Genomic DNA, 23,368 nt, shown 5'->3' on the forward strand with positions numbered 1-23,368 from the left:
TGTTGAATATTTTTGACTTCTTCTTGTATTTTGGAGCGTCGAAAATTATAGAGAACCTTCGAGCGATCGTGCTGATAACGTGTTGTGAAAAAGAAAAAATTTACGGTAAAAAGTAAATACTCCAAAACTCAAAATATATCAAACTCTATACTTTATAATATTTTTCTCTCAACTCAATTGTATTTTTCATCACAAATAAAGACCTATTTATAGATCCATATTTGAGATTAGTCCAAAAATTAATACATCATCTACATCATCACACACTAATTTTCCACATTTTACAACTCAATATTCAACATTCAACATTCAATATTCAACATAATAATAATAATAATAATAATAATATATTTTTCAACAATTATATTTATATCACCGCCCATTTGTTTTATGATTAATTTATTATTTTTCCGTGGCCAAATGGAAGCCCAATTCGGGGAAATGGAAAAGCCCAAACACAACCAAGCCAAACAGCGGAATATATGTATAATTTAGGATTATCACATCTCCTGCCTACCAGGGGTTTATTGCTCTCTATCTTAGGGTTTTTGGTCGAAAATGAGCAATACCAACAAGAACTCCTTCAACGTCGCCGATCTCGACGCCGGTAATTCACGTCCGTTAAACCCTAATTTCAGTTTTGTGTTGATTGGTTTGAGAATTTGATTTGAATTCGATTGATGTTTGCAGCTCTGAATGCGGAGGGTAGAGCTGAACTTGTCAGTGTTCTCAAGGTGATTTTGCCTTTTTTTAGTTGTTTTCGTTTTTCTTGGTTCATTTCGGCGTGTGAAGTATGGTTTGGAATGATTCGGTGTTGTATATGTTACTTCAGGATCTTGCTAACAAGCACTCCGATGTGCTTGAGAATCTTTCCCCTAGTGTCAGGAAACGCGTGGACGTGCTAAGAGAAATTCAGGTTATATTTTTACCTGAGATCGTTATGGAATTCTGCTGTAATGCTCTTTGATGTTGCATTTTGAGGGCAGAAATGTGGCTAGTTAAACTATATTAAAATTAAGTTGCACTAGATCAGGCTATTCAAATGGCTTGATTCAGTTCTCAGTTCATAGGTTTGTGCCAGTCCTTATTTTTATTATACGCTTGTATAGCAGTGGAAGTGCGGAACTCATAGATGTGAACCCGTTTTATAATCAAAATCTGCTTGGTTACTTCTAGCAACTGTGAATTGCTGATATTTTAATTGTAGAATAAAAATCTGTGCTGCCATTCTTTGTTGCTGTTAATCCCTCTTTTTTTGGTTAAATATCATTCTTATCTTATGTTCTCAGACCCAACATGATGATTTGGAGGCAAAATTTCTTGAGGAAAGATCAGCTCTTGAAGCTAAATATCAAAAGTTGTATCAGCCGCTCTATGTCAAGGTGATATTTTTTGTTTTGGCTTTTTTGCTTTGTACGTTGATCTTTGTTTATCGTTTTCTCACTAATTAAATATTTGCAGAGATATGAAATTGTAAATGGTGTTGTTGAGATTGGAGGTGGCACAATTGATACAGAACCAACAAAATGTGCTGACAAAGCAGGCAAAGGTCTGTTTTGACATCAATTCAAATTTCATGTAAACATGGGAATCCCCTTTTTTCCTAAAATTTTATGAACTTCTGCAGAAAAAGGCATTCCTGATTTCTGGCTGAATGCTATGAAGAATAATGAAGTGCTCGCGGAAGAGGTCAGTTGTTTCTGAAAACCATTGTTCATTCTCTCTGAATCTTAATCACCTTTTTATTCACTACTTTTTTCTTTGATATTGTATTGTGGTGACAGATTTCTGAGCGTGACGAAGGAGCCCTCAAATTTCTCCAAGATATAAAGTGGTCCAGAGTGGATAATCTCAAAGGGTTCAAGCTTGAATTTTATTTTGATACTAATCCATTCTTCAAGAACTCTGTTCTTACAAAGACTTATCACATGATTGATGAAGCTGAGCCCATTTTGGAGAAAGCAATTGGGTAAAATTTCCTTTGCACCGCTATCGTGCAAGCCCTCCCTTAATTGGAAACATCTATTCAATGTTTTATGAATTATGATACGTTGTAGGACGGAGATAGAATGGTATCCTGGAAAATGTTTGACACAAAAGATTTTGAAAAAGAAGCCTAAGAAAGGGTCCAAAAATGCCAAACCAATTACTAAAACTGAACAGTGTGAAAGTTTCTTCAACTTCTTTAGTCCACCACAAGTCCCTGAGGAGGATGAAGATATCGATGAAGATGCGGTAAGAATGGCTTGTTTTGTTTTGGGTATTTCGTATTTGGTTGATTTATTGTCTAAGATTTCGTGTTTTTGACAGGCTGAGGAACTCCAAAGTCTGATGGAACAAGATTACGACATTGGGTGAGTTGACACTTGGGAATTCGTTTGAATCTTTTTCACTACCTTCCTTATAGAAAACTCTGGAACTCTCTAATAGGGAGATAAAACTTGTTGGCTAGTTATTATCTGATTGAAACTTTAAAAAATTGCTCTATTTTTTTGTTAAAATATGGAATGCGAAGATCTAAATCTTTGTAAACAATAGTCAATGTTTTTCTAAATTTTCTAAAAAAAAAATCCTCGTTTAAATCACAGAGATTTGATGAATTGAAACCACCTAACTGAAATAAAATAGCTTTTCCCACTTTCTTTTCCAATTTATTTCTCTAGATAAGTTGATGTCATGCTGTACAATATTCATGGCCTTTTCCTACAGTAAGTCTTTGGATTATTACTCTTTTGGTGTTCTTGGTGTCTATTTAACTAGTTACTATGGTGTAGTCTCCGTTTAAGTGTGTCAATTTTGTGTAGGTCAACTATTCGAGACAAAATTATTCCTCATGCAGTATCATGGTTCACTGGCGAGGCAGCAGATGAGTTTGATGATATTGAAGAAGACGAAGATCTTGATGAGGATGACGAAGAAGATGATGACGAAGAAGATGATGACGAAGAAGATGAAGAAGACGAGGATGATGAAGAAGAAGAAGAGGAAAGAAAGACCCGGAAAAAGGTTTTGTAACATTTATTCTTACAGTTATCATTTTGATAAAATTTATCCCCATCAAATTCTAACACGTTAATGATCCGTTGTCTTTGTTCTATTGTTTCCAATTTACAGCAATCAGCAGCACGAAAGGTGTGATTGTTCATTCTCCTCTCAGCACTAATCTTTTCCATTTTATTTGATGTGTCACAAATATATCATGATATTTTTTTATGTAACAACTTACAGAAGAGTGGAAGACCACCTGCTACTGATGCACAACAAGGTGAGAGACCTCCCGAATGCAAGCAGCAGTAGCTGTTGAGTTGTGTCTATCTGAATTCCATACCATTGTGGCCTCATTTGTGTGAGAACATGCGAGAGGTGGTTACAACTCACCATATATTTACGCAAATACAAGCAGCCTTGAGAAGTCCATTCCTCCATTTTCTTCGGATCAACCGAAATTTATTTCTTTGTTTCTTCTTCCTTGTTGTTCTGTGTGGAAATGATTGAGCAGTGGAGATGTCTTGTGCCCTGCTTGGTGCATTCTGAATCTTGATGAAGGCTGAAGCATAGTGTACTGTTATAATTTTATTTTCATGATGGTCGAGGTTTCAGTTTGGACTTCTATTATTGTATTGTGGTTCATATATGATATTGAGATAGCATATGTATGAGTTATTGTTGGTAGTTGTCGGGGTAAAGCCGAGAATTTGGCACAAAATTGGAAATTTAGAAAAACGAGTGTGTTTTCATTGCGGGTCAGTTCAAACTTAGACTCAGGGAAGTTTTGGCACTTACCAGTTAAGTTCTCACAGCTAATTAACATTTAGTTATTTTTATTATTATAGTTCAAAAAGTATGTGTATTTCTTTCTTTTATTACGCTATTACAATTTATATATAGCTAATTATGTATTTTAATATGATAATTTCTAGGGACAATATACTAAAAAAAATGGGCGGGGATATATTAGAATCTGGTAGTAGTAGCAATCTTTTTTTTTTTAGAGTGAATCTAGTAGCAATCTTAGTAAATCTATGTCTAGGAAAAATATCGATTCAAATATTTAGATAAAACATTGAAAGTGGACAAATAATTTAAAATTTTATAGATAACTCAAATTAAATTTACATTATCTATTTACATACGCATAAACATAATTAATATCCCAATATATATATATATATATATGTGTGTGTGTGTGTACGTATGTATATATGCAAACTAAAAGCATTCTAATTTTCTCATCTCACAAAAAAAAAAAAAAAAAAACTTTGCTTCACCAACTTTCAACTTCAACTGAGCAGCTAGCTAGCCATGCATACGATCGGATCAGGAGTGATGAATCGTGTACCGGTTGGCTTTAGATTTAATTCGACGGACGAATTATTGATAGCTTATTATTTGACACTCGAGGTTAACGATTTCTCGCTGCCCAGCGGAATGTACCATGTTATTCCTTAGGTCAATTTCTACGATCACAACCCTCAAGAACTCATCGTTATGTATTGATTCTTTTCAATCAATTAACTATTATTGTTGTTTATATGTTCACGCCTGTAAATCCGATTGATCTTGCTCATAAAATAATTGACTACTCGTGGATCATCGTGAACCATTATTAAAGCTTTAAATTTTTTTAAAGAAATTGGCTCCTCGGTGAAATACTTCTCAAAGAACGCGGTCCTGAAGTCCCTCCATGTCATCCTCGTCACATCAAGTCCAATCACGACACCCTCCCACCAAAGGGCTGCGTCATCTTTCATCATGCAGATGGCGCAACGAACCTGATCAGCATCATGGATCCCCATATACGCAAAGATCGTCTCCAACGATCGGATCCACTCCTCAGCAGCTAACGGATCACTTGGGTCCCTGCTTGCGGAACCTCTCAGCGATATCCTCCTCATGGGTCTTCCTAGGCTGACAAGCCTGATGCTCCAGTAGCCTGGTGATACCAGCTAGCATGTCCACGTTAGCCCTCTCGAAAGCTGTGAGTGGTGGAGCTGGTGGTGGAGGAGGTGGAGGTGGATCCCGACGATCTCCACACTGGCCAACATCCCCCTGATCGGCATCCTCGTGGTCACCCCGATGCAAAACACGTCTCGATACCATACTGCAATTCCCAAAAATCCTCACGTAACCATATTGTATAACTAAGTATTTTAATTTAAAATGTTTATAAAATAATTTCAGTGAAAATTTAACTCATGGGTCCCAATAAAAAACATCTACTTGAAAACATTTTAAACTCACAGACTGACACTGCGACTTCTGAGCTCCACGTAGCAGACTAGTTTACCCTCCAAGGACCTTGCACTGATAGCAAATGAAACAACCAACACTCAGAAGGATTTTTTTTAAAAAAAAAATAAATACATTTTATTTATTAATTACATATATGTCCATACATATATATATATGTGTGTGTGTGTCTATACTTAAAATAGATTTAATTTGGGTAATAAAATATATAATAATCTTTTTGTATTACGGCAATTCAAAATGTACGAATACTCAAGGAAAAAATCATGCACGAGAATACGATGACGCAAAATGCGGTAATACGTAGTTTAAATCCCAACCACAACCAAATCATAATGTAAATAGAAAACATGTGCGGAAAGTAATTTAATTACAACCCTCAAATAAAATCTCATAAAAAAAAGGCGGAAACATGAATACTGCAAGGCTACGGGTACGCTAGTTCACCACAGATGCTCAGAGGTCCTCGCTACCAGTCGGGACCACATCCTCATCACTAGCATCAAACTCACTTACACACTATTTAGATTTAATGAGCCTAGAAGCCCAGCATGATCTACCTTTAATAACGAGTACTACATAATAAACTGTATGCAAGCATGTAACGAATATAAAAATAACCTGAGGAGTCTAATGCATGCATGATCGTAAAATATATGCATAATACTGAGTTGTAAACATAATCATAACATAAATACGTAGCACAATTATGACATGTTGTAATCATAAAATCTTTTACGGTGTGGGTCATATTAGTGAAGTGTAATCATATTCAATTGATCAATATATAACCAACGTACGTGGCGGCGAGATCCACCCAACTTTTGTGGCTTTCCTACGCCTCTTAGGCCAAAAAATTCGGTTTTTTTCGGTTCAGTTTATTTTGCGACATCGTATTCTCGTGCATGAATTTTTCTTGTGTATTCGAATGTTTCGAATTACCGAAATACAATCAGATTATTATATATTTAATTACCCAAATTAAATCGATTTTTTGTATAAGCGCATATATGTATGGACATATATGTAATTAAATAAATAACATGTATATTTTTTTAAAAAAAAAATCCCTTGAGTTCAGTCGTTTCAATTTCCCACCCTCCAACACATTCCTTTTCTAATCAACTCTCGACTCCAAATTAAGGACCTCCAAACATAAGATGGGTTCGATCCTAGCTATATATACCTACATCCAAAATGTCTTTTTGCTTGAAATATCTGCCTTTTAGTACTTTTGCCATCAAAGAGTTAGGTGATTGAATAATACGCCACACTTGTTTAGTGTGAAGCGCTTTGTTGAAGGCAACTAAATCTCTGAAACCCATACCTCCAATAGATTTCGGCTTACAAAAGGCTGCCCATGCACTTCGTCCAATGCAATTCTTTTTTTCCCAGATTTGTCGTTTCACCAAAACTTGGCGCAGAGCTGTTCAACTCTCCTACACAACGTCACTGGTAGCTTGAAACAAGACATAGCATAAGAAGAGATAAGTGTTTTCTTGCATATCTTTTTTCTTATGTAATCAAACTTTAGTCTTTTCTTGCGCAAAGAGAAAGTAGAAATACCCAAGTAAATATCATGACTCTTTACCACGTACGGGAATCATGAGGACCTCCTTTATCTCTTCAATCGACCGAGGTGATCTATTGCCCAGAGGCAGAGGCCTTTTCATACTTCTGGAGGCAGTTATATATGCTCTTCGTGTACATTGTGAAACCTTAAATTATTTCATATTTGATAAAATATAAATGTGTTATTTCGTAAAACGTAAATTACACATATTTTATAAAATATAATATAATGTATATTTATCGTCAATTACAATCCTAAAAGTTTTAATTTCTTTTATTATTTTCAAATAATATTAATTGTTAAGAAGAATAATATATAGTAAGTAATATTACCGTAAATTTTTAAAATTAATTGTAGGGATTTTTTTTAATGTCATGACCGACACAGCATATCAAATACATAAAAAATTTTGAACATAAATCTTGAAAATAATAAATGTAAAAAAAAAAAATTTAAAATCTCATTCTAAAACTTGTGCACCAAGAATGACATAAATATATCTTTTCAAAATGGAAATCCTATCCAATAAATTAAGATATTCAAAAATCGAAATTAAACGATTTAAACATAGCATATAATACACCGAAAATTTCTTAAATAATATTTACAGTTTATAGACGTAGAAAAAAAAAACCTCTTCACAAATTTTAATCAACCAATAAAATTGATGGGCCTAAATCATTTTCCATGAAAACACAAATACGTCATCCATGAATAAAGAAAAATTTAAGGCTCGGATAAGTTTTGGAATAAAAATCCGTAGAATTTTTATGGGATGGAAAATTAAAATAATAATACACTAATCATAAAACAAATGGGCCGGGATATTAGAATCTTTTAGCAATCTTACTAAAATCTTTATCCCGTAAAAATCGATTCAAAAAATCCAAAAAAAGTGGATAAATTAATAATTTAAATTGGATTATGGTCACCTTTACGTTTTTTATTGAAAGGAGGACTCTCTAACTCAAATTTACATTATATTATTATATATACATCAACGCCATATGCGTAAGAATTAAAATCATTCATTGTAGCTTAGCTTTCTCAAAAAAATCTTCACCAACTTTCAACTTGCTAGCCATACGATTGGATCTGCAGGAATGATGAATCGTCGTGTACCGGTTGGTTTTAGATTCAATCCGACGGACCAAGTATTGGTAGCATATTATTTAACGCTCAAGGTTAAGGATTTCCCGCTGCCGAACGGAATGGAACATGTTATTTCTTGTGTCAACTTCTACGATCACAACCCTCAAGAACTCATCGGTATGTATTCATTCATGATTCTAATTTTCAATCAATATAATTAACTATTATTGTTGTTGTTTATATATATGTTCACGGCCTGTAAATCCGATTGATCTTGTTCATGAAATTAATAATATTTGGCTCGTGGATCATCGATCGCCGCCCATGCATGTAATTTTAATTAAATAATTAATACTCACCGATATTTACTTTCTTTCTTTGACATTCGATATCTTGAATACAATATGCAATTTTAATACCAATTATATATATATATATATATAATTCTATAATTTAACTGATCATATATAATTAATAATATTGCTTTTGATGATATATCCAGGGATGGCAGAAATCAAGGAATCGGAAGAATATTACTTCTTTACGGAGATGGAGGGCAACGGGAAGCGGTCTTCCCGCAAGACCAAGGGCGGGTTTTGGAAAGCAACGGCTAAGGATAAACCGGTGTACGATCGTGCGGGCTCATTGATAGGATACAAAAGATCCCTTGATTTTTACCAAGACAAGAACAAGAGAACGGAATTTAAGATGAATGAATATACAACCACTTCTGTCAAAATTAGTAGTTCAAACAACAAGGTACGTAAGTTAAATCATAATTAATTTTCATGTCTTGGAATAAATTTCCTAGCTTGTCAAACACATGCAATGCATATATAATCTAACTTTTGCAACTTTTTTTTTTTTTTTTGCAGATCATGAAATATTGGGTTATCAACAAAATATACAGAAACAAACAGACGGTGGGCATGAAGAGATCAATCAAAGATGATGCCGACTGCGTGTGGCCGATTTCTGTCAAGAGAGCGAAGAAAGATGATGAAGTAAATGATCACATTCACTTGGAGGATGGCCAATCATTTGAAGAATTTAAATATCTCGAAGATATTACAGATGATAAGATTTTTGAAGATGATCGAGTGAATCACTCTAATGGCCAAGCAACTAATTTTAATATGGATGATATTACAGTTGCAGCAAATACTAGTATTGGTCATCATGATCAGAATTATATGTTTGATGGATATACGCCCAACAACAGCAACGTGTTCGTAATTCTTCCAGACGATCACTGGCAAGTCGACCCATTTCACGATGTGAATCATTCTCAATACGGATTCTATTTTGGCCGACCCGAAAGCAGCTTCGTAGTGCCACAACAGTACTCACTTTTAAGCAGCAGCGGGAGTAGTTGTTAGGGCTGCAGGTATTATATTACTTGTTACGTAGATGGGATATATCTCAAAGTTTATGAATCAGCAATATTAGTATATTGATTTTATTGTTAAGATTTAAACATTTCTGAAATGTAGTTGAGTACTTATATATAGTTGAAGGTGTTTATTTTGCCTCTAAATCATTATGATAATTAAACCCCCAAAAAAAAAATAGAAAGGAAAAGGATTAAAGGAATGACGGCACAGATTTTTAGTCAACGACCAAAATATCAAATCCAAATCAATTATGATTATTTATTCACAAACTATAATTAATGTATTCGATAACACAAGAGAACCAAAGACTGACTTGCGACATTTTGCTCAACTCTAATGTCTCTAAAATCTAAAATAAGTGCTTAGGTAGAACTTCTGTTTTTTTTTAAAAAAAAAAAATGATGATATGATCATTATTTTGAAAGAATGAACAAAATCTATGAAGGTGGAATCTGGTAGATAGATTTCATCTTTGTTTCTAACAGAGAAACGTATTTATCAAGCATAGAAACTACAGCTTCAAACTTGGTGACTTGTTGCTCTATCGAATCGATCTGTTGAACATATTGGTCGAAGCCATTACTTTTTGATTTCAGTTGCTCCACATATACTCTTAAACCAGAAGCCACATCGCCAAAGCTTGTGTATTCTTCCGAGACCCTTATATTCATTTTCTCCAAAAGTTTGAGCAAGTCATTTGTTCCCTGAGACATTTGAACAGTTTCAGGCTTTCAGCTCGCAGGATGAGTCATACATAGCAACAAGAGCATTGGGAAAAAGGTTCGAGGAAATAAGAATAAGAAACCATTTAAAAGTCGTTATGCATGTATATTAAGCTAAGCATGATCCCACAACATTGCCAGAATTTCCCCAAAAAATCTTTACCTAGACCAAAGGGAATAAGCATCATTTGCATTGATTTCAAACTCGCTAGAGACACTAACCTAAGGAGCAAGGGCTGATCCAATAATTTGGGAGAAGATCGACTGGGCAGGCAAGATGGATTGACTGGATTTATTTGGAATAACAAAAGTACTGATCAAGGTTTTGAAAATAATTACCCATTGAAATATCATAATTCTTGAACAGGATGGAGCAATTGTCCCACGCAAACGAAGTATACGCATATATATCACCAATTCACCATATAGCACTTCTCCATGAACTCATTCACTCCTTCGTATTATTTAAATTTAAACCAACAAAACATCTCATGAAGCTATTACCTGAAGGTCGCCTTTAATCATATTAGAGACACTGGTGAAGAGATCATTGAGGGACTCGGCCAGATAATCTTGCTCCATCTCCTTCCCAGAAGCCATTAGGAGACACACTCAGGTTCCCACTAGTCGCTAGACTAGTTAGCCTATATCGATCAGCATGTAGAGGTAAATGTTTGTTAATGAAATTGTCAAATATTTCCCACCTTTTCACACCTTGCTATCCTTAAACTCATTCTTAACAAGAAGAAAAAGTTGAGTCAGATCACAAAATAATTTGGGTGCTGCAATCATACAATTTCCTTTCATGCAGTGATCACTTTCCCATTAGCCAGATAAGAAAACTACTGGAGTCACCAAGTGCAACACTTATTTTTGGATTACAGATAAGATATGCACAACTAAAAGATACCTTTCATCTATGTACCAATTTTTTTCCAAAGAAAGATACAATCAATATGGTTAGGCATCCAAGGCAATCTGATAAGTGCGATCAAAGATCCAAAGTAATCTTGCAATACCATGTAAGTCAACACAAACTACGCACCCAAATTTCTTGTAAGAATTTTACCAGGTGAAAGAAGTTGAATATCTATTCTTAAGTACGCTTCAGCATCGGAGTATGTCAGTAAATATTCTATCAACCTAAGAGACATGGGAACTTCTCCTGTGAATCAAAATAAACTTCTGATATAAAATCACCCGGGTAATAGCCTATGCCATTTCACCAGGCAGACCTGAAAATGCTGAGTAGATCTCTCTAATCAAACATATATGGAAAGATTTGATTTGATTTGATTTGATAGATATTTTCAACAAAATACTAAAACTTTCCTCAAACTGACATATCAAACCCAATTGTCAAGTTGAGAAAATTCAGCAAATTTTTTAATAAATCGTCAATAAAAAAGAAAACCAAAAAAATAAGTGCCAAGGTAGAACTTCAAGTTTTTTGCTCAACTCTAATGTATTCGATAACACAAGAGAGAACCAAAGACTTGCGACATTTTGCTCAACTCTAATGTCTCTAAATTCTAAAATAAGTGCCAAGGTAGAACTTCAAGTTTTTTAAAAAAATGATGGCATGATCATTATTTTGAAAGAATGAACAAAATCTATGAAGGTGGAATCTGGTAGATAGATTTCATCTTTGTTTCTAACAGAGAAACGTATTTATCAAGCATAGAAACTACAGCTTCAAACTCGGTGACTTGTTGCTCTATCGAATCGATCTGTTGAACATATTGGTCGAAGCCATTACTTTTTGATTTCAGTTGCTCCACATATACTCTTAAACCAGAAGCCACATCGCCAAAGCCTGTGTATTCTTCCGAGACCCTTATATTCATTTTCTCCAAAAGTTTGAGCAAGTCATTTGTTCCCTGAGACATTTGAACAGTTTCAGGCTTTCAGCTCGCAGGATGAGTCATACATAGCAACAAGAGCATTGGGAAAAAGGTTCGAGGAAATAAGAATAAGAAACCATTTAAAAGTCGTTATGCATGTATATTAAGCTAAGCATGATCCCACAACATTGCCAGAATTTCCCCAAAAAATCTTTACCTAGACCAAAGGGAATAAGCATCATTTGCATTGATTTCAAACTCGCTAGAGACACTAACCTAAGGAGCAAGGGCTGATCCAATAATTTGGGAGAAGATCGACTGGGCAGGCAAGATGGATTGACTGGATTTATTTGGAATAACAAAAGTACTGATCAAGGTTTTGAAAATAATTACCCATTGAAATATCATAATTCTTGAACAGGATGGAGCAATTGTCCCACGCAAACGAAGTATACGCATATATATCACCAATTCACCATATAGCACTTCTCCATGAACTCATTCACTCCTTCGTATTATTTAAATTTAAACCAACAAAACATCTCATGAAGCTATTACCTGAAGGTCGCCTTTAATCATATTAGAAACACTGGTGAAGAGATCATTGAGGGACTCGGCCAGATAATCTTGCTCCATCTCCTTCCCAGAAGCCATTAGGAGACACACTCAGGTTCCCGCTAGTCGCTAGACTAGTTAGCCTATATCATCATGTAGAGGTAAATGTTTGTTAATGAAATTGTCAAATATTTCCCACCTTTTCACACCTTGCTATCCTTAAACTCATTCTTAACAAGAAGAAAAAGTTGAGTCGGATCACAAAATAATTTGGGTGCAATCATACAATTTCCTTTCATGCAGTGATCACTTTCCCATTAGCCAGATAAGAAAACTACTGGAGTCACCAAGTGCAACACTTATTTTTGGATTACATATAAGATATGCACAACTAAAAGATACCTTTCATCTATGTACCAATTTTTTTCCAAAGAAAGATACAATCAATATGGTTAGGCATCCAAGGCAATCTATCATTCTTAGGCTGATAGATAAGTGCGACAGCGAGAAGCAAGATCAAAGATCCAAAGTAATCTTGCAATACCATGTAAGTCAACACAAACTACGCACCAATAGTGGATAGGTTCCTCAACAAAAACAGTTCTGTACATCCATGCAATATTGTATTTCCAGACATGAACTTGGCATGATTGACCCAAATTTCTTGTAAGAATTTTACCAGGTGAAAGAAGTTGAATATCTATTCTTAAGTTGAATAGCCTATGCCATTTCACCAGGCAGACCTGAAAATGCTGAGTAGCTCTCTCTAATCAAACATATATGGATAGAGTTGATTTGATAGATGGATATTTCGACCAATGAGATTTTAGCAGTTCAAATAAATCATAAAATTACTTTCCTGAAGAATCTTGAGGTACATTCATGATAATCCTCTACTAAGACTCCGATGAATTCACAGTTTAGAACTATAAATTTCCAGGAAATGAATCGGGTAAGCATTCCAAACTGAAAATCATGCATCACCGGTATTTGCGTAAATATTCTAGCCAATTCAGAATTTTTGGACAAAATACTAAAACTTTCCTCAAACTGACATATCAAACCCAATTGTCAAGTTGAGAAAATTCGGCAAATTTTTAATAAATCGTCAATAAAAAAGAAAACCAAAAAAATCCGAAACTTCAATGCCCATAGATGAGTAGAATGAAAGAAAGAGCTGTACCTGTAATGGCAGATTCGTGTTTGAAAGAGAAGCGAGGCGGTGATGGCGAAATGGTCTTCAATGGAAAACTAAAAGTAGAAATACTGCATTGGGCTCCCACAAATTTCTAGTTAAAAATTTATCATAAAAATTAAAAACTTCGTAATTCAAAATATTTCAAACTATACTCTTAATAAAATCTTTTCTCTTAAATTATGTTTTTATACATATGAAGATTAGTCCAAAAATTCATACATCATCAGCTACATCATCACACACTAATTTTCAAAATTTTACAACTCAATTTTCAACATTCAAATAATAATAATAATAATAATAATAATATATTTTCAACACTCTATCTTGTGATAATGACATCACAGATTTTTAGTCAACTACCAAAATATCAAATCCAAATCAAATTCGCAAACTAATCAACACAAATGAACTTTATGGCCATTTGAGATTTGTACAGGCAGAAATAATATCAAGGAATAAAAATGGCAATTTAATTACTTTCAAGTGCGTACCAATGATCATTATATTTTGAATTAAAAATAGTGTTCTGAAAAATGCTAACTTGATTTTATTTTGGTTTCTACCTCTTTTTTACATTAAGACGAAGCATCAACGGGTTTGATTTTTTAATTACTTTCATGTTTCAAGTGCGTACCAATGATCATTATATTTTGAATTAAAAATAGTGTTCTGAAAAATGCTAACTTGATTTTATTTTGGTTTATACCTCTTTCTTACATTAAGACGAATCATGAACGAGTTTGATTTTATTTTGGTTTATACATCTTTCTTACTACGTTTCGATTGTTATATCGAGTAGAGATAATTATTGCACTTAAAAACTATAGTTATTGGCAAACATATGGCTCAAATATTTTAAAAGACGCAATAGTTCAAGCGTCATGTTTTAATTGATTTACCCAATAGAGACAATTATTGTACATCAACAAAAAATCGATAAAATCCAAAAGTAGATTATTTAAATTACAATTTACAATTTTATAGAGGTCATTAATCCAAAAATGTTTGGATGTCCCCTTTCCGTTCACTTCAAGTTGAATTCATAACAGAGTCCTACAACATAGGATGAGGAAGAAGAAATGAGAAATGTTACATATTCTTTAACATCTGGAAGTTTGATACATGCATGGTATGTATTCAGTCGGATTTAGCTCACCTCTAAACACAAAGTGAGTTTTGAAGGATCTAGAATTGAGCTCGTAGGCAGTAGGCAGACATGACATGAGATATTGACTCCCGAAAGTCAAGTCAGGGGTAATTATTTATATTTCACAAAAACTCATGTGAGATAGTCTTACAAATTAGTTTGTTGAGACATGTCTCTAATTATTTGTATTATCCATGTAAAATATTACACTTTAGGCCATAAATATTATTTTTTTTACTGTATGTATGATATAATAGACTCGTTTTACTGATAAAAATCCGTGAAACGGTCTTTTAAGAAATGTAACTCATATTTCTTTTATTATATAATATGATATAATAATATTTTTTTAATAAACGAGAAGAATAAAGTCTCCAATATTATTAGGATACTTAATCTCAATGAATGGTGAAAAAATAAATTCATCGAATTAATATTAAATACTTAAATTTTTACCCCGATAAAAGATACCCAAACTAACAAAACCCGACGACACCCACCACTACGTACCTACCTATTGTCTCAATCTTTTTCGAAGCTTGGAGATGTTCTACGTCATGTTTCAAAATCGGATCGGATCGGTTGATTCGACCAAAAACCGATCACTAGTCTGATCCAAATATACTCCCAAACACCGTTTTAATGGTTGAATCGGTTAAAAACCGCCCAAAAACCGATTCAACTGGTTTTTTGAATTTTTTATTTTTTATTTTTTTGAAAATTTAGTTTTTTAATATTAAAACCTTAATTTAATATTTTATTTTATATATACATGATTATTTGGAATTTATATTTCATTAAAATTATTATTTTAGTAATATTAGAGTTTTTTAATTAATTAATTAATTTTTAAAATATACATAACTATAATTAATATTTTTGAATATATTTAGGGTTTTAAAAAATTTTAAAAATATTATTAATTATATTATATTATATAATAGTTTTTCGCTCTAACCGTCCGGTTAAAACGGTCTGATCGGTTGGACCGTTTTTTAAGATAAATCGGTTCGATCACTGGTTCTATTATGAAAATATTGATTCTACGAAAATATATTAAATACTAGGGAAATTTAGGTATTTAATATTAATTCGATGAATTTAAATTTTTTTACTATTAATTGATGAACTTTTGATATATGATATTGTCGAATTTTACGCTGTTACAAACATAGATTTACATATATCTCTATGCTATATGAGTCTTTGGTATGTTGGTACATCTCATGTTTTTTACAATATTTTTATAATTGGACCGATTCTCGAACCGGTTTACTTTAAAAAAACGGTTCAATCGGTCGGACCGTTTAACCGGACGGCCGGATCGAAAAACCGTTTATATAATATAATATAATTAATAATATATTTTAAATTTTTAAAACCTAAAAAGATGTATATAAATAGAAAAATATATAGATTTATCATAGTTTGAAAACTAAATAACCATATAAATATATTCAAAATATTAATTTTAGTTATATATTTTTTTAAAATAAATAAATTAATTAAAAAAATCTAATATTACTAAAATAATATTTTTAATGAAGTACAAATTCCAAATAATGTTGTATATATATATATATTAAAATATTAAATTAAAGTTATAAAATTAAAAAAATATTTTTTCAAAAAAAAAATTCGGACCGGACTAGGCTGGTTGTTTGATCGGTTCGAAGCCGGTTCGACCGATTTTTGACCGGTTTTGACCGTTTCTTATCGTAAAAACGGTTTTTAGGAGCAATCCGAACCGGACTAGTGACCGGTTTCCGGTTGAACCGGCCGGTCGAATCCGATTCTAAAAACATGTGTTTATTATGCTTTGATAGCTATGTAATGACAAAAATGTCACTTTCATTTTTTTTTTTTTGCCCTTTTATTGATATTTATATTTACAATTTTTTTTATTTCACTATTTCTTATTATTTTTTATTTTTAGTTTAAAAAAATAAACAATAGAATGCACACGTCACACGACCGGATGCTAGTATGATATAATATATGATCCATCTAGGCTTAAAACATGTATATCCGTGGAACGGTAATGTCGACGCCACCTTGAGGGTATTGTCACTTTGTGATTGACTACTCATGTGGGTCCCACACACGCCACCTTGAGGGATAGTACCCTCAAGGTGGCACCGTGGAACATCGTAATAATATAATATATAATAATTATAAAACATTGAAAATGGGAAAAAAATTGAAGTGAAATTATTGATTGAACTAATAATGATTTGAAAAAATATTTATTATTGCATTTATTGTCTTTAAAAATGAAAGTGTATTTTTATTTTATCATAAATGCACTTTTATTTTAAAAACGAAAATAAATAAATAAATAAATAAAAATACATGGTTCTAACTTGTCACCCCATGTAGCATAGAAAAAACCAACGTCACCAGCTCAACTTAGCTCCTATACAGTCCAAAAACAAACTTGCTACAAAAACTCATCTGCAATGAAAACAATCTCGTCTTTCAAAATTTCAATTTCGCGCACTGCCAACCATAACTCATACATATGCTTTCCCAATATCATACATGCACGACGATATAATCATAGCATGATGATTATATTTAAATGGCACAAGATATCTCCACTACTCGATCATTTCCACACACAAGGAAGAAGAAACAAAGATATAAATTTCGGTTGCTAGAAAGAAAATGGAAGAATAGACTCTTAAGGCTGCTTGTATACGCACAAGTTATATGGCGAGTTGTATCCACCTCTCGCATGTTCTCACACAAATGACACGATGGTATGAAATTCAGAAACACAACTCAACAGCTACTGTTGCTTGCATTCGGGAGGTCTCTCACCTTGTTGTGCATCGCTAGCAGGTGGCCTTCCACTCTTCTGTATGTTATCAAATAAAAAATTATCATGATATATTTGCAACGCATCAAACAGAATGTATAACATCGAGTCCTGAGAGGAGATTAAACAATCACACCTTTCGTGCTGCTGACTGCTGTAAATTTGAAACAAAAGAACAAAGACAATCGATCATTAACATGCTAGAATTTGATGGGGATAAATTTTATCAAACCGACACCTGGTAAGAATAAATGTTACAAAACCTTTTTCTGGGGCTTTCTTTCCTCTTCTTCTTCCTCGTCCTCCTCGTCTTCCTCATCCTCATCCTCTTCCTCTTCTTCGTCTTCTTCTTCATCGTCCTCGTCAAGATCTTCATCTTCTTCTTCAATATCATCAAACTCATCTGCTGCCTCACCAGTGAACCATGATACTGCATGAGGAATAATTTTGTCTCGAATAGTTGACCTACACAAAATCACCACTTTAAAAGGAGAGTACCACATTAACTTAAATAGACACCAAGAACACCTAAAGAGTAAAAATCCAAAGAGAGGCATGGACAACATAGCATGACTACAAAGAATAATAATTTCAAAAAGGTCAAGAATATTCCCTTTCACACCAGAACCAAGAAAACTCCCCCCTACATTTCGAGTCCACCCAAATAACATTGTACAGCATGAGATCAACTCATCTAGATAAATAAATTGGAAAAGGTGGGGAAAAGCAATTAAATTTCAGTTAGGGCATTCCCATTCATCAATCTCTCTGATTTTAAACATTGATTTTTTTTTTAAGAACATTGAATTTTTGGGGGAAAAAATTTAGATCTTAGCATTCCATATTTTGATGGAAAAAAAGTAATTTTTAAAAGTTTCAATCAGATAATAACTAGGTTATCTCCCTATTAGAGAGGTCCACAGGTTTCCACAAGGAATGTCGAGAAAAGGATTCAAACGAATTTCCAAGTGTCAACTCACCCAATGTCGTAATCTTGTTCCATCAGATTTTGGAGTTCTTCAGCCTGTCAAAAACACGAAATATCAGACAATATATTAACTGAATAAGAAATACACAAAACAAAACATGCCATTCTTACAGCATCTTCATCGATATCTTCATCCTCCTCAGGGACTTGTGGTGGACTAAAGAAGTTGAAGAAACTTTCACATTGTTCAGTTTTAGTAATTGGTTTGGCATTTTTGGACCCTTTCTTAGGCTTCTTTTTCAAAATCTTTTGTGTCAAACATTTTCCGGGATACCATTCTATCTCCGTCCTACAAAGTATCGTAATTCATAAAACATTGAATAGATCTTTCCAATTAAGGGAGGGCTTGCACGATTGGTGGGAAGAAATAATTACCCAATTGCTTTCTCCAAAATAGGCTCATCTTCATCAATCATGTGATAAGTCTTCATTAGAACAGAGTTCTTGAAGAATGGATTAGTATCAAAATAAAATTCAATCTTGAACCCTTTTGGATTATCCACTCTGGACCACTTTATATCTTGGAGAAATTTGAGGGCTCCTTCGTCACGCTCAGAAATCTGTCACCACAACACAATAACAAATATAATAGTTAAGAAAAAGGTGACTAAGATACAGAGAGAATGAACAATGGATTTTTGAAACAACTGACCTCTTCGACGAGCACTTCATTATTCTTCATCGCAGTCAGCCAAAAATCAGGAATGCCTTTTTCTGCATGAGTTCATAAGCTTTTAGGAAAAAAGGGGATTCCGATGTTTAAAATGAAATTTGAATTGATGTCAAAACAGACCTTCGCCTGCTTTGTCAGCATATTTTGTTGGTTCTGTATCAATTGTGCCACCTCCAACCTCAACAACACCATTTACAATTTCGTATCTCTGTATATATTTAAATTAGTGAAATGAGAACAATAAACAAAGATAAATGTACAGAGCAAAAAGCAAAAAAAGATACACACCTTGACATAGAGTGGCTGATACAGCTTTTGATATTTAGCTTCAAGAGCTGCTCTTTCCTCGAGAAATTTTGCCTCAAAAGCATCATGTTGGGTCTGAGAACAGAAAACAAGAAAGATATTTAACCAAGAAAGGGAAGGGATTAACGGCCACAAAGAATTACAGCATAGATTTCTATTGAACAACTAAAATATCAACCATTCACAGACGCTAGAAGTAACCAAGCGGATTTTGATTATAAAACAGGTTCACATACATGAGTTCCACATTTGCACTTCTATACGGGCATATAACAAAACTAAGGACTGGTACTTAGTACACATCAACTGAAACAAGCCAAAATTTAAACATTTTAATACACTTAACCTAATGCAAACGTGATTTCAATACATTTTTTTAACTAGCCACGCTTCTGCCCTCAAAATCAAACATCAAACAGCATCTACACGAATTCCATCACGATCTCAGGTTAAAATAAAGATGCAACTGCAGACGAGAGCAAACCTGAATTTCCCTTAGCTCGTCCACACGTTTTCTGACACTGGGGGAAAGATTCTCAAGCACATCCGAGTGTTTGCCAGCAAGATCCTGAAGTTTGTTCTGCAAATCCAAAAAACATTTACAACACTGAATCATTCCAAAATCCAAACCATACTTCACACTTACAACCTCACCAAATGAACCGAAAAAACAAAAAATAAAAATAATGGTTGACGACAGTTTACGAGCCAAAAGTTAAAAGGAAAAGCATTACCTTGAGAACATTGACAAGGTCAGCTCTACCCTCCGCATTCAAAGCTACAAATATAAATTGAATTCAAATCAAATTCGCAAACTAATCAGTACAAAACTCAAATTAGGGTTTAACGGAGGTGAATTACCGGAGTCTAGATCGGCGACGTTGAAGGAGTCCTTGTTGGTATTGCTCATTTTCGGTCAAAAACCCTAAGATGTAGAGGAAAAAAACCCTGGGAGAGAGGAGGAAAGATAATCCTGATTATATAATTATATATATATATATACGATAAACAAGCCGAAGAGAAAATAAAAAAATCCCTAGCCGAATTTGGGCTTCATATGTTTGGACTTTTCCAATTCCCCGACATTGGGCTTCAACTTCGCCGAGTTTTATGTGGATTTTTATCGGATGCCCATAGACGTAGATGAACTAAATCGTTACAGTTATTTGAAATTTGTTTCGGTAAAAGTTTGTTTGAGTTTTTTAATTAAGTTTAAGATAAACAAACCGAATTCGAGCATCATGATATTCGACTCGTTAGCTCGTGAACAAGTTCGTTAGTAGCAGGGGCGGTCCAAAAAAAAAAAAAAAAGGCCCGAAGCATAGTTTAAAACAAGAGTTTCTTGCATTAATTTAAAAAATCAAATATAATTGAACTATACGAAATTATTCTTCACATTTTGTAAATATGATTATGAAATTATACAAAAAAAAATCACAATGAACTATCAGAAGTTACAATTTAAGGTGTTAATATAGTTTAGAAGCAGTTAATTTAGGTATTCAAAGTTAAATTAATTTATCTCAAATTTCAAAATAAGATTTCAAGATTCGTACCTCCAATTCATAAAAATAACAATTAATATTAACATCTAACATGAAATTAATATTAAAATAAATGAGTCATAAGCCAAATTTTAATTCACACAGAGGCAGAAAAAAAATTGGTTGAACAAGTATAAAACTCAAAACTAAGAAAATCGATGATAAAAAAGAGACAATGTAAAGTGATGATCGATGACAAACAACACCAAATTAGGATGTGAAAAATTAAGCGAAAATTAAAATTATCAGATTTGACCATAGCTTTGTTGAAAACTGTGCATATGTATTCTTATTTTCTTAGTAATATTATAATATATTAAAAATTAATTAAACTCAATTAATACATAATATTTATAATATATATGTACATTAAAAAAATTAAAAAATTTGAGGCCCCACCCTGGGCATGGGCCCTACCGGCCCTGGGGCAGGGCCGCCCCTGGTTAATAAACTCATAAGTCAGTTTTTAGATTAAAAATAATAATAATTTTGATATTTGATATGATGTAGATTTTACATTTTTACCCATGACAAATATTTAAAAAAATAAATTTATTAAAATAAAGTGCAAAGTTTAATATTATATTATATTTTTCTCTAAATGTAAAATTTAATTTTTAATGAATAGTAAAATTAATAATTTATATTTATTAAGTTTGTTTACGTTCGATAAAAATTTAAATAAATTCATGAGTTGTGAATATATTTATTAAATAAGATCTGACCCGAATCACCTAGTAGATATAACTTAGAAATGCAATTAACTTAAACATAAATAAAATCAAAGTAAACAGCGAAAACTTAAAACAAATATGAACCCAACATAATACAAACAGAAAGAACTAAAATCACAAACCATTAATTATACAACTCAATCAAATCAAGATAAATACAAAATATGAACTTAATCTAAACCATCGGCGACCTCTGCACTCCAGCCCTGGTCACCGACCAAACAATGATCCAGCTCTTGGTCAACCTGCAAATATGTCTCGTCGCATGGGGTGTTCGAGATAAAAGAATGGGCATGTAACATGAATGATCTCGTACACTGCTATCGAAATCTGGAATAACATGCACATAACGTAGGCATCACCAATATGTGCTCTCTGCTCCCGCATGATCCAGTGGTGCCACACGTACTGAAATTGATCTTGGACTGTCATCATCCTAGGTATAACTGCACACTATGTTCCATCGATCCAGTTGATGTCACATGGTCACAACAACAAATATGCTAATTAACCACACTAAAAATACAATGATTTTATACACAAACTGTTGTCTTTTGACCTTTAAAACCGATTTTTACGAAAACAATTGTTGATGGCCCCTTTTTAATGAAAAACAACAACGGTTTTTAAAAAACTGTTGTCTTATATATGTCAAAGACAATGATTTTTTAAAGTCGTTGTCTATGAGCGGATTTTTTATGGCCTACGACAATAGTTTTTAATTAATTGTTGTCTATGAATGGGTTTTTATGGTCTATGACAACAGTTTTGATTAACCATTGTCGTTTTCTATTGTTTTATGTAGTTTAAGACAACACTTTTCTTAAAATGTTGTCATTGATTTTTTTTAAAAAAAACATACATATATATATATATACATATAACGCTAAAAAAATGAAAAATAAAAAGAGAAGGGAACCCAACCCCTAGCCCAACCTGTCGCCCTTCGACCTAGCTCATCTCGTCGCCCTATTCTTAGATCAAACACCGGGAACATGTCGCTCTTTCTTTTTCTTCTTTGTTTGGTTCTCCGAATTTCGGATTTTGTGTCCAAAAAATAGTGATTCCAGCTTCTCATGATTGTTGGAGTCTTCACATTTTTTAGAGATGAACCCTAGTTCTCCATTCTCTTTGAATGGCTGATTGGGAGTAAGCTGATGTGGTTTTGGGATCATTCTATTTCACAGTGGGTTGTGTGTTTTTGAATCCTAGGATGATTTTGCATCGTTTTGTTACTGGATTTCGAATCATTTAGCTTTGGGTTTTTTGCTCGCGTTGTTCTTCATCTGCGAAGGAAGCTCTTTGTGTGATTTGCTATTTTATCTTCCTTGGATGATCTGGTGGGTCTTGAGCTTGTGGGTGTGGTGTTTTGTTGATTTCCTCTTGTTGCAGTGGCTAGGATGCCTACGAGATAGGGCAATTTGAGGGGTGCTTACTTCTGCCCCTCACCTATTTGTGCAATTGCTTTAGTGGTTCAATGCTTGCACGTCCACTATTTGTAATTAGTATTTGGCTATCTCTGAT

The 23,368-nt window shown here is 33.4% G+C and overlaps 5 protein-coding genes across 6 annotated transcripts; 2 read left to right on the forward strand and 3 right to left on the reverse strand.

Moving 5' to 3' along the window:
* Positions 1-496: 496 nt before the first annotated feature.
* On the forward strand, positions 497-3,663 carry LOC140886650 (nucleosome assembly protein 1;2-like). Its single transcript, XM_073293347.1, has 12 exons — positions 497-607; positions 691-734; positions 833-916; positions 1,290-1,382; positions 1,462-1,549; positions 1,628-1,689; positions 1,785-1,969; positions 2,058-2,235; positions 2,311-2,354; positions 2,805-3,006; positions 3,115-3,132; positions 3,229-3,663. Exons 1-12 carry the CDS (start codon positions 559-561, stop codon positions 3,295-3,297), a joined length of 1,116 nt encoding a protein of 371 aa, XP_073149448.1. The 5' UTR covers positions 497-558; the 3' UTR covers positions 3,298-3,663.
* Positions 3,664-7,848: 4,185 nt separating this feature from the next.
* Positions 7,849-9,431, forward strand: LOC140893440 (NAC transcription factor 32-like). The gene is made up of 3 exons (XM_073302512.1): positions 7,849-8,092; positions 8,418-8,674; positions 8,791-9,431. The coding sequence occupies exons 1-3, from the start codon at positions 7,927-7,929 to the stop codon at positions 9,292-9,294; spliced, it is 927 nt and encodes a 308-aa protein (XP_073158613.1). The 5' UTR covers positions 7,849-7,926; the 3' UTR covers positions 9,295-9,431.
* Positions 9,432-9,611: 180 nt separating this feature from the next.
* LOC140891790 (biogenesis of lysosome-related organelles complex 1 subunit 2-like) lies at positions 9,612-11,190 on the reverse strand. The gene is made up of 3 exons (XM_073300437.1): positions 11,101-11,190; positions 10,536-10,675; positions 9,612-10,013 (listed from the first exon to the last, which is right to left on the reverse strand). Exons 2-3 carry the CDS (start codon positions 10,629-10,631, stop codon positions 9,747-9,749), a joined length of 363 nt encoding a protein of 120 aa, XP_073156538.1. The 5' UTR covers positions 10,632-10,675; positions 11,101-11,190; the 3' UTR covers positions 9,612-9,746.
* Positions 11,191-11,526: 336 nt separating this feature from the next.
* On the reverse strand, positions 11,527-13,666 carry LOC140891789 (biogenesis of lysosome-related organelles complex 1 subunit 2-like). Its single transcript, XM_073300436.1, has 3 exons — positions 13,614-13,666; positions 12,434-12,573; positions 11,527-11,911 (listed from the first exon to the last, which is right to left on the reverse strand). Exons 2-3 carry the CDS (start codon positions 12,527-12,529, stop codon positions 11,645-11,647), a joined length of 363 nt encoding a protein of 120 aa, XP_073156537.1. The 5' UTR covers positions 12,530-12,573; positions 13,614-13,666; the 3' UTR covers positions 11,527-11,644.
* Positions 13,667-17,131: 3,465 nt separating this feature from the next.
* On the reverse strand, positions 17,132-20,537 carry LOC140886672 (nucleosome assembly protein 1;2-like). 2 transcript variants are annotated; one of them, XM_073293389.1, is made up of 12 exons: positions 20,428-20,537; positions 20,301-20,344; positions 20,051-20,146; positions 19,549-19,641; positions 19,381-19,468; positions 19,240-19,301; positions 18,963-19,147; positions 18,699-18,876; positions 18,580-18,623; positions 17,863-18,064; positions 17,736-17,750; positions 17,132-17,638 (listed from the first exon to the last, which is right to left on the reverse strand). In XM_073293389.1, the coding sequence occupies exons 1-12, from the start codon at positions 20,474-20,476 to the stop codon at positions 17,570-17,572; spliced, it is 1,125 nt and encodes a 374-aa protein (XP_073149490.1). In that variant the 5' UTR covers positions 20,477-20,537; the 3' UTR covers positions 17,132-17,569. The 2 variants fall into 2 exon arrangements, with proteins under 2 accessions (XP_073149490.1, XP_073149489.1); XM_073293388.1 differs by having other exon boundaries at positions 17,736-17,753.
* Between the last annotated feature and the right edge of the window lie 2,831 nt (positions 20,538-23,368).

This window comes from Henckelia pumila, chromosome 3 (genome assembly GCF_033568475.1).
Source record: "Henckelia pumila isolate YLH828 chromosome 3, ASM3356847v2, whole genome shotgun sequence".
NCBI lineage: Eukaryota > Viridiplantae > Streptophyta > Magnoliopsida > Lamiales > Gesneriaceae > Henckelia > Henckelia pumila.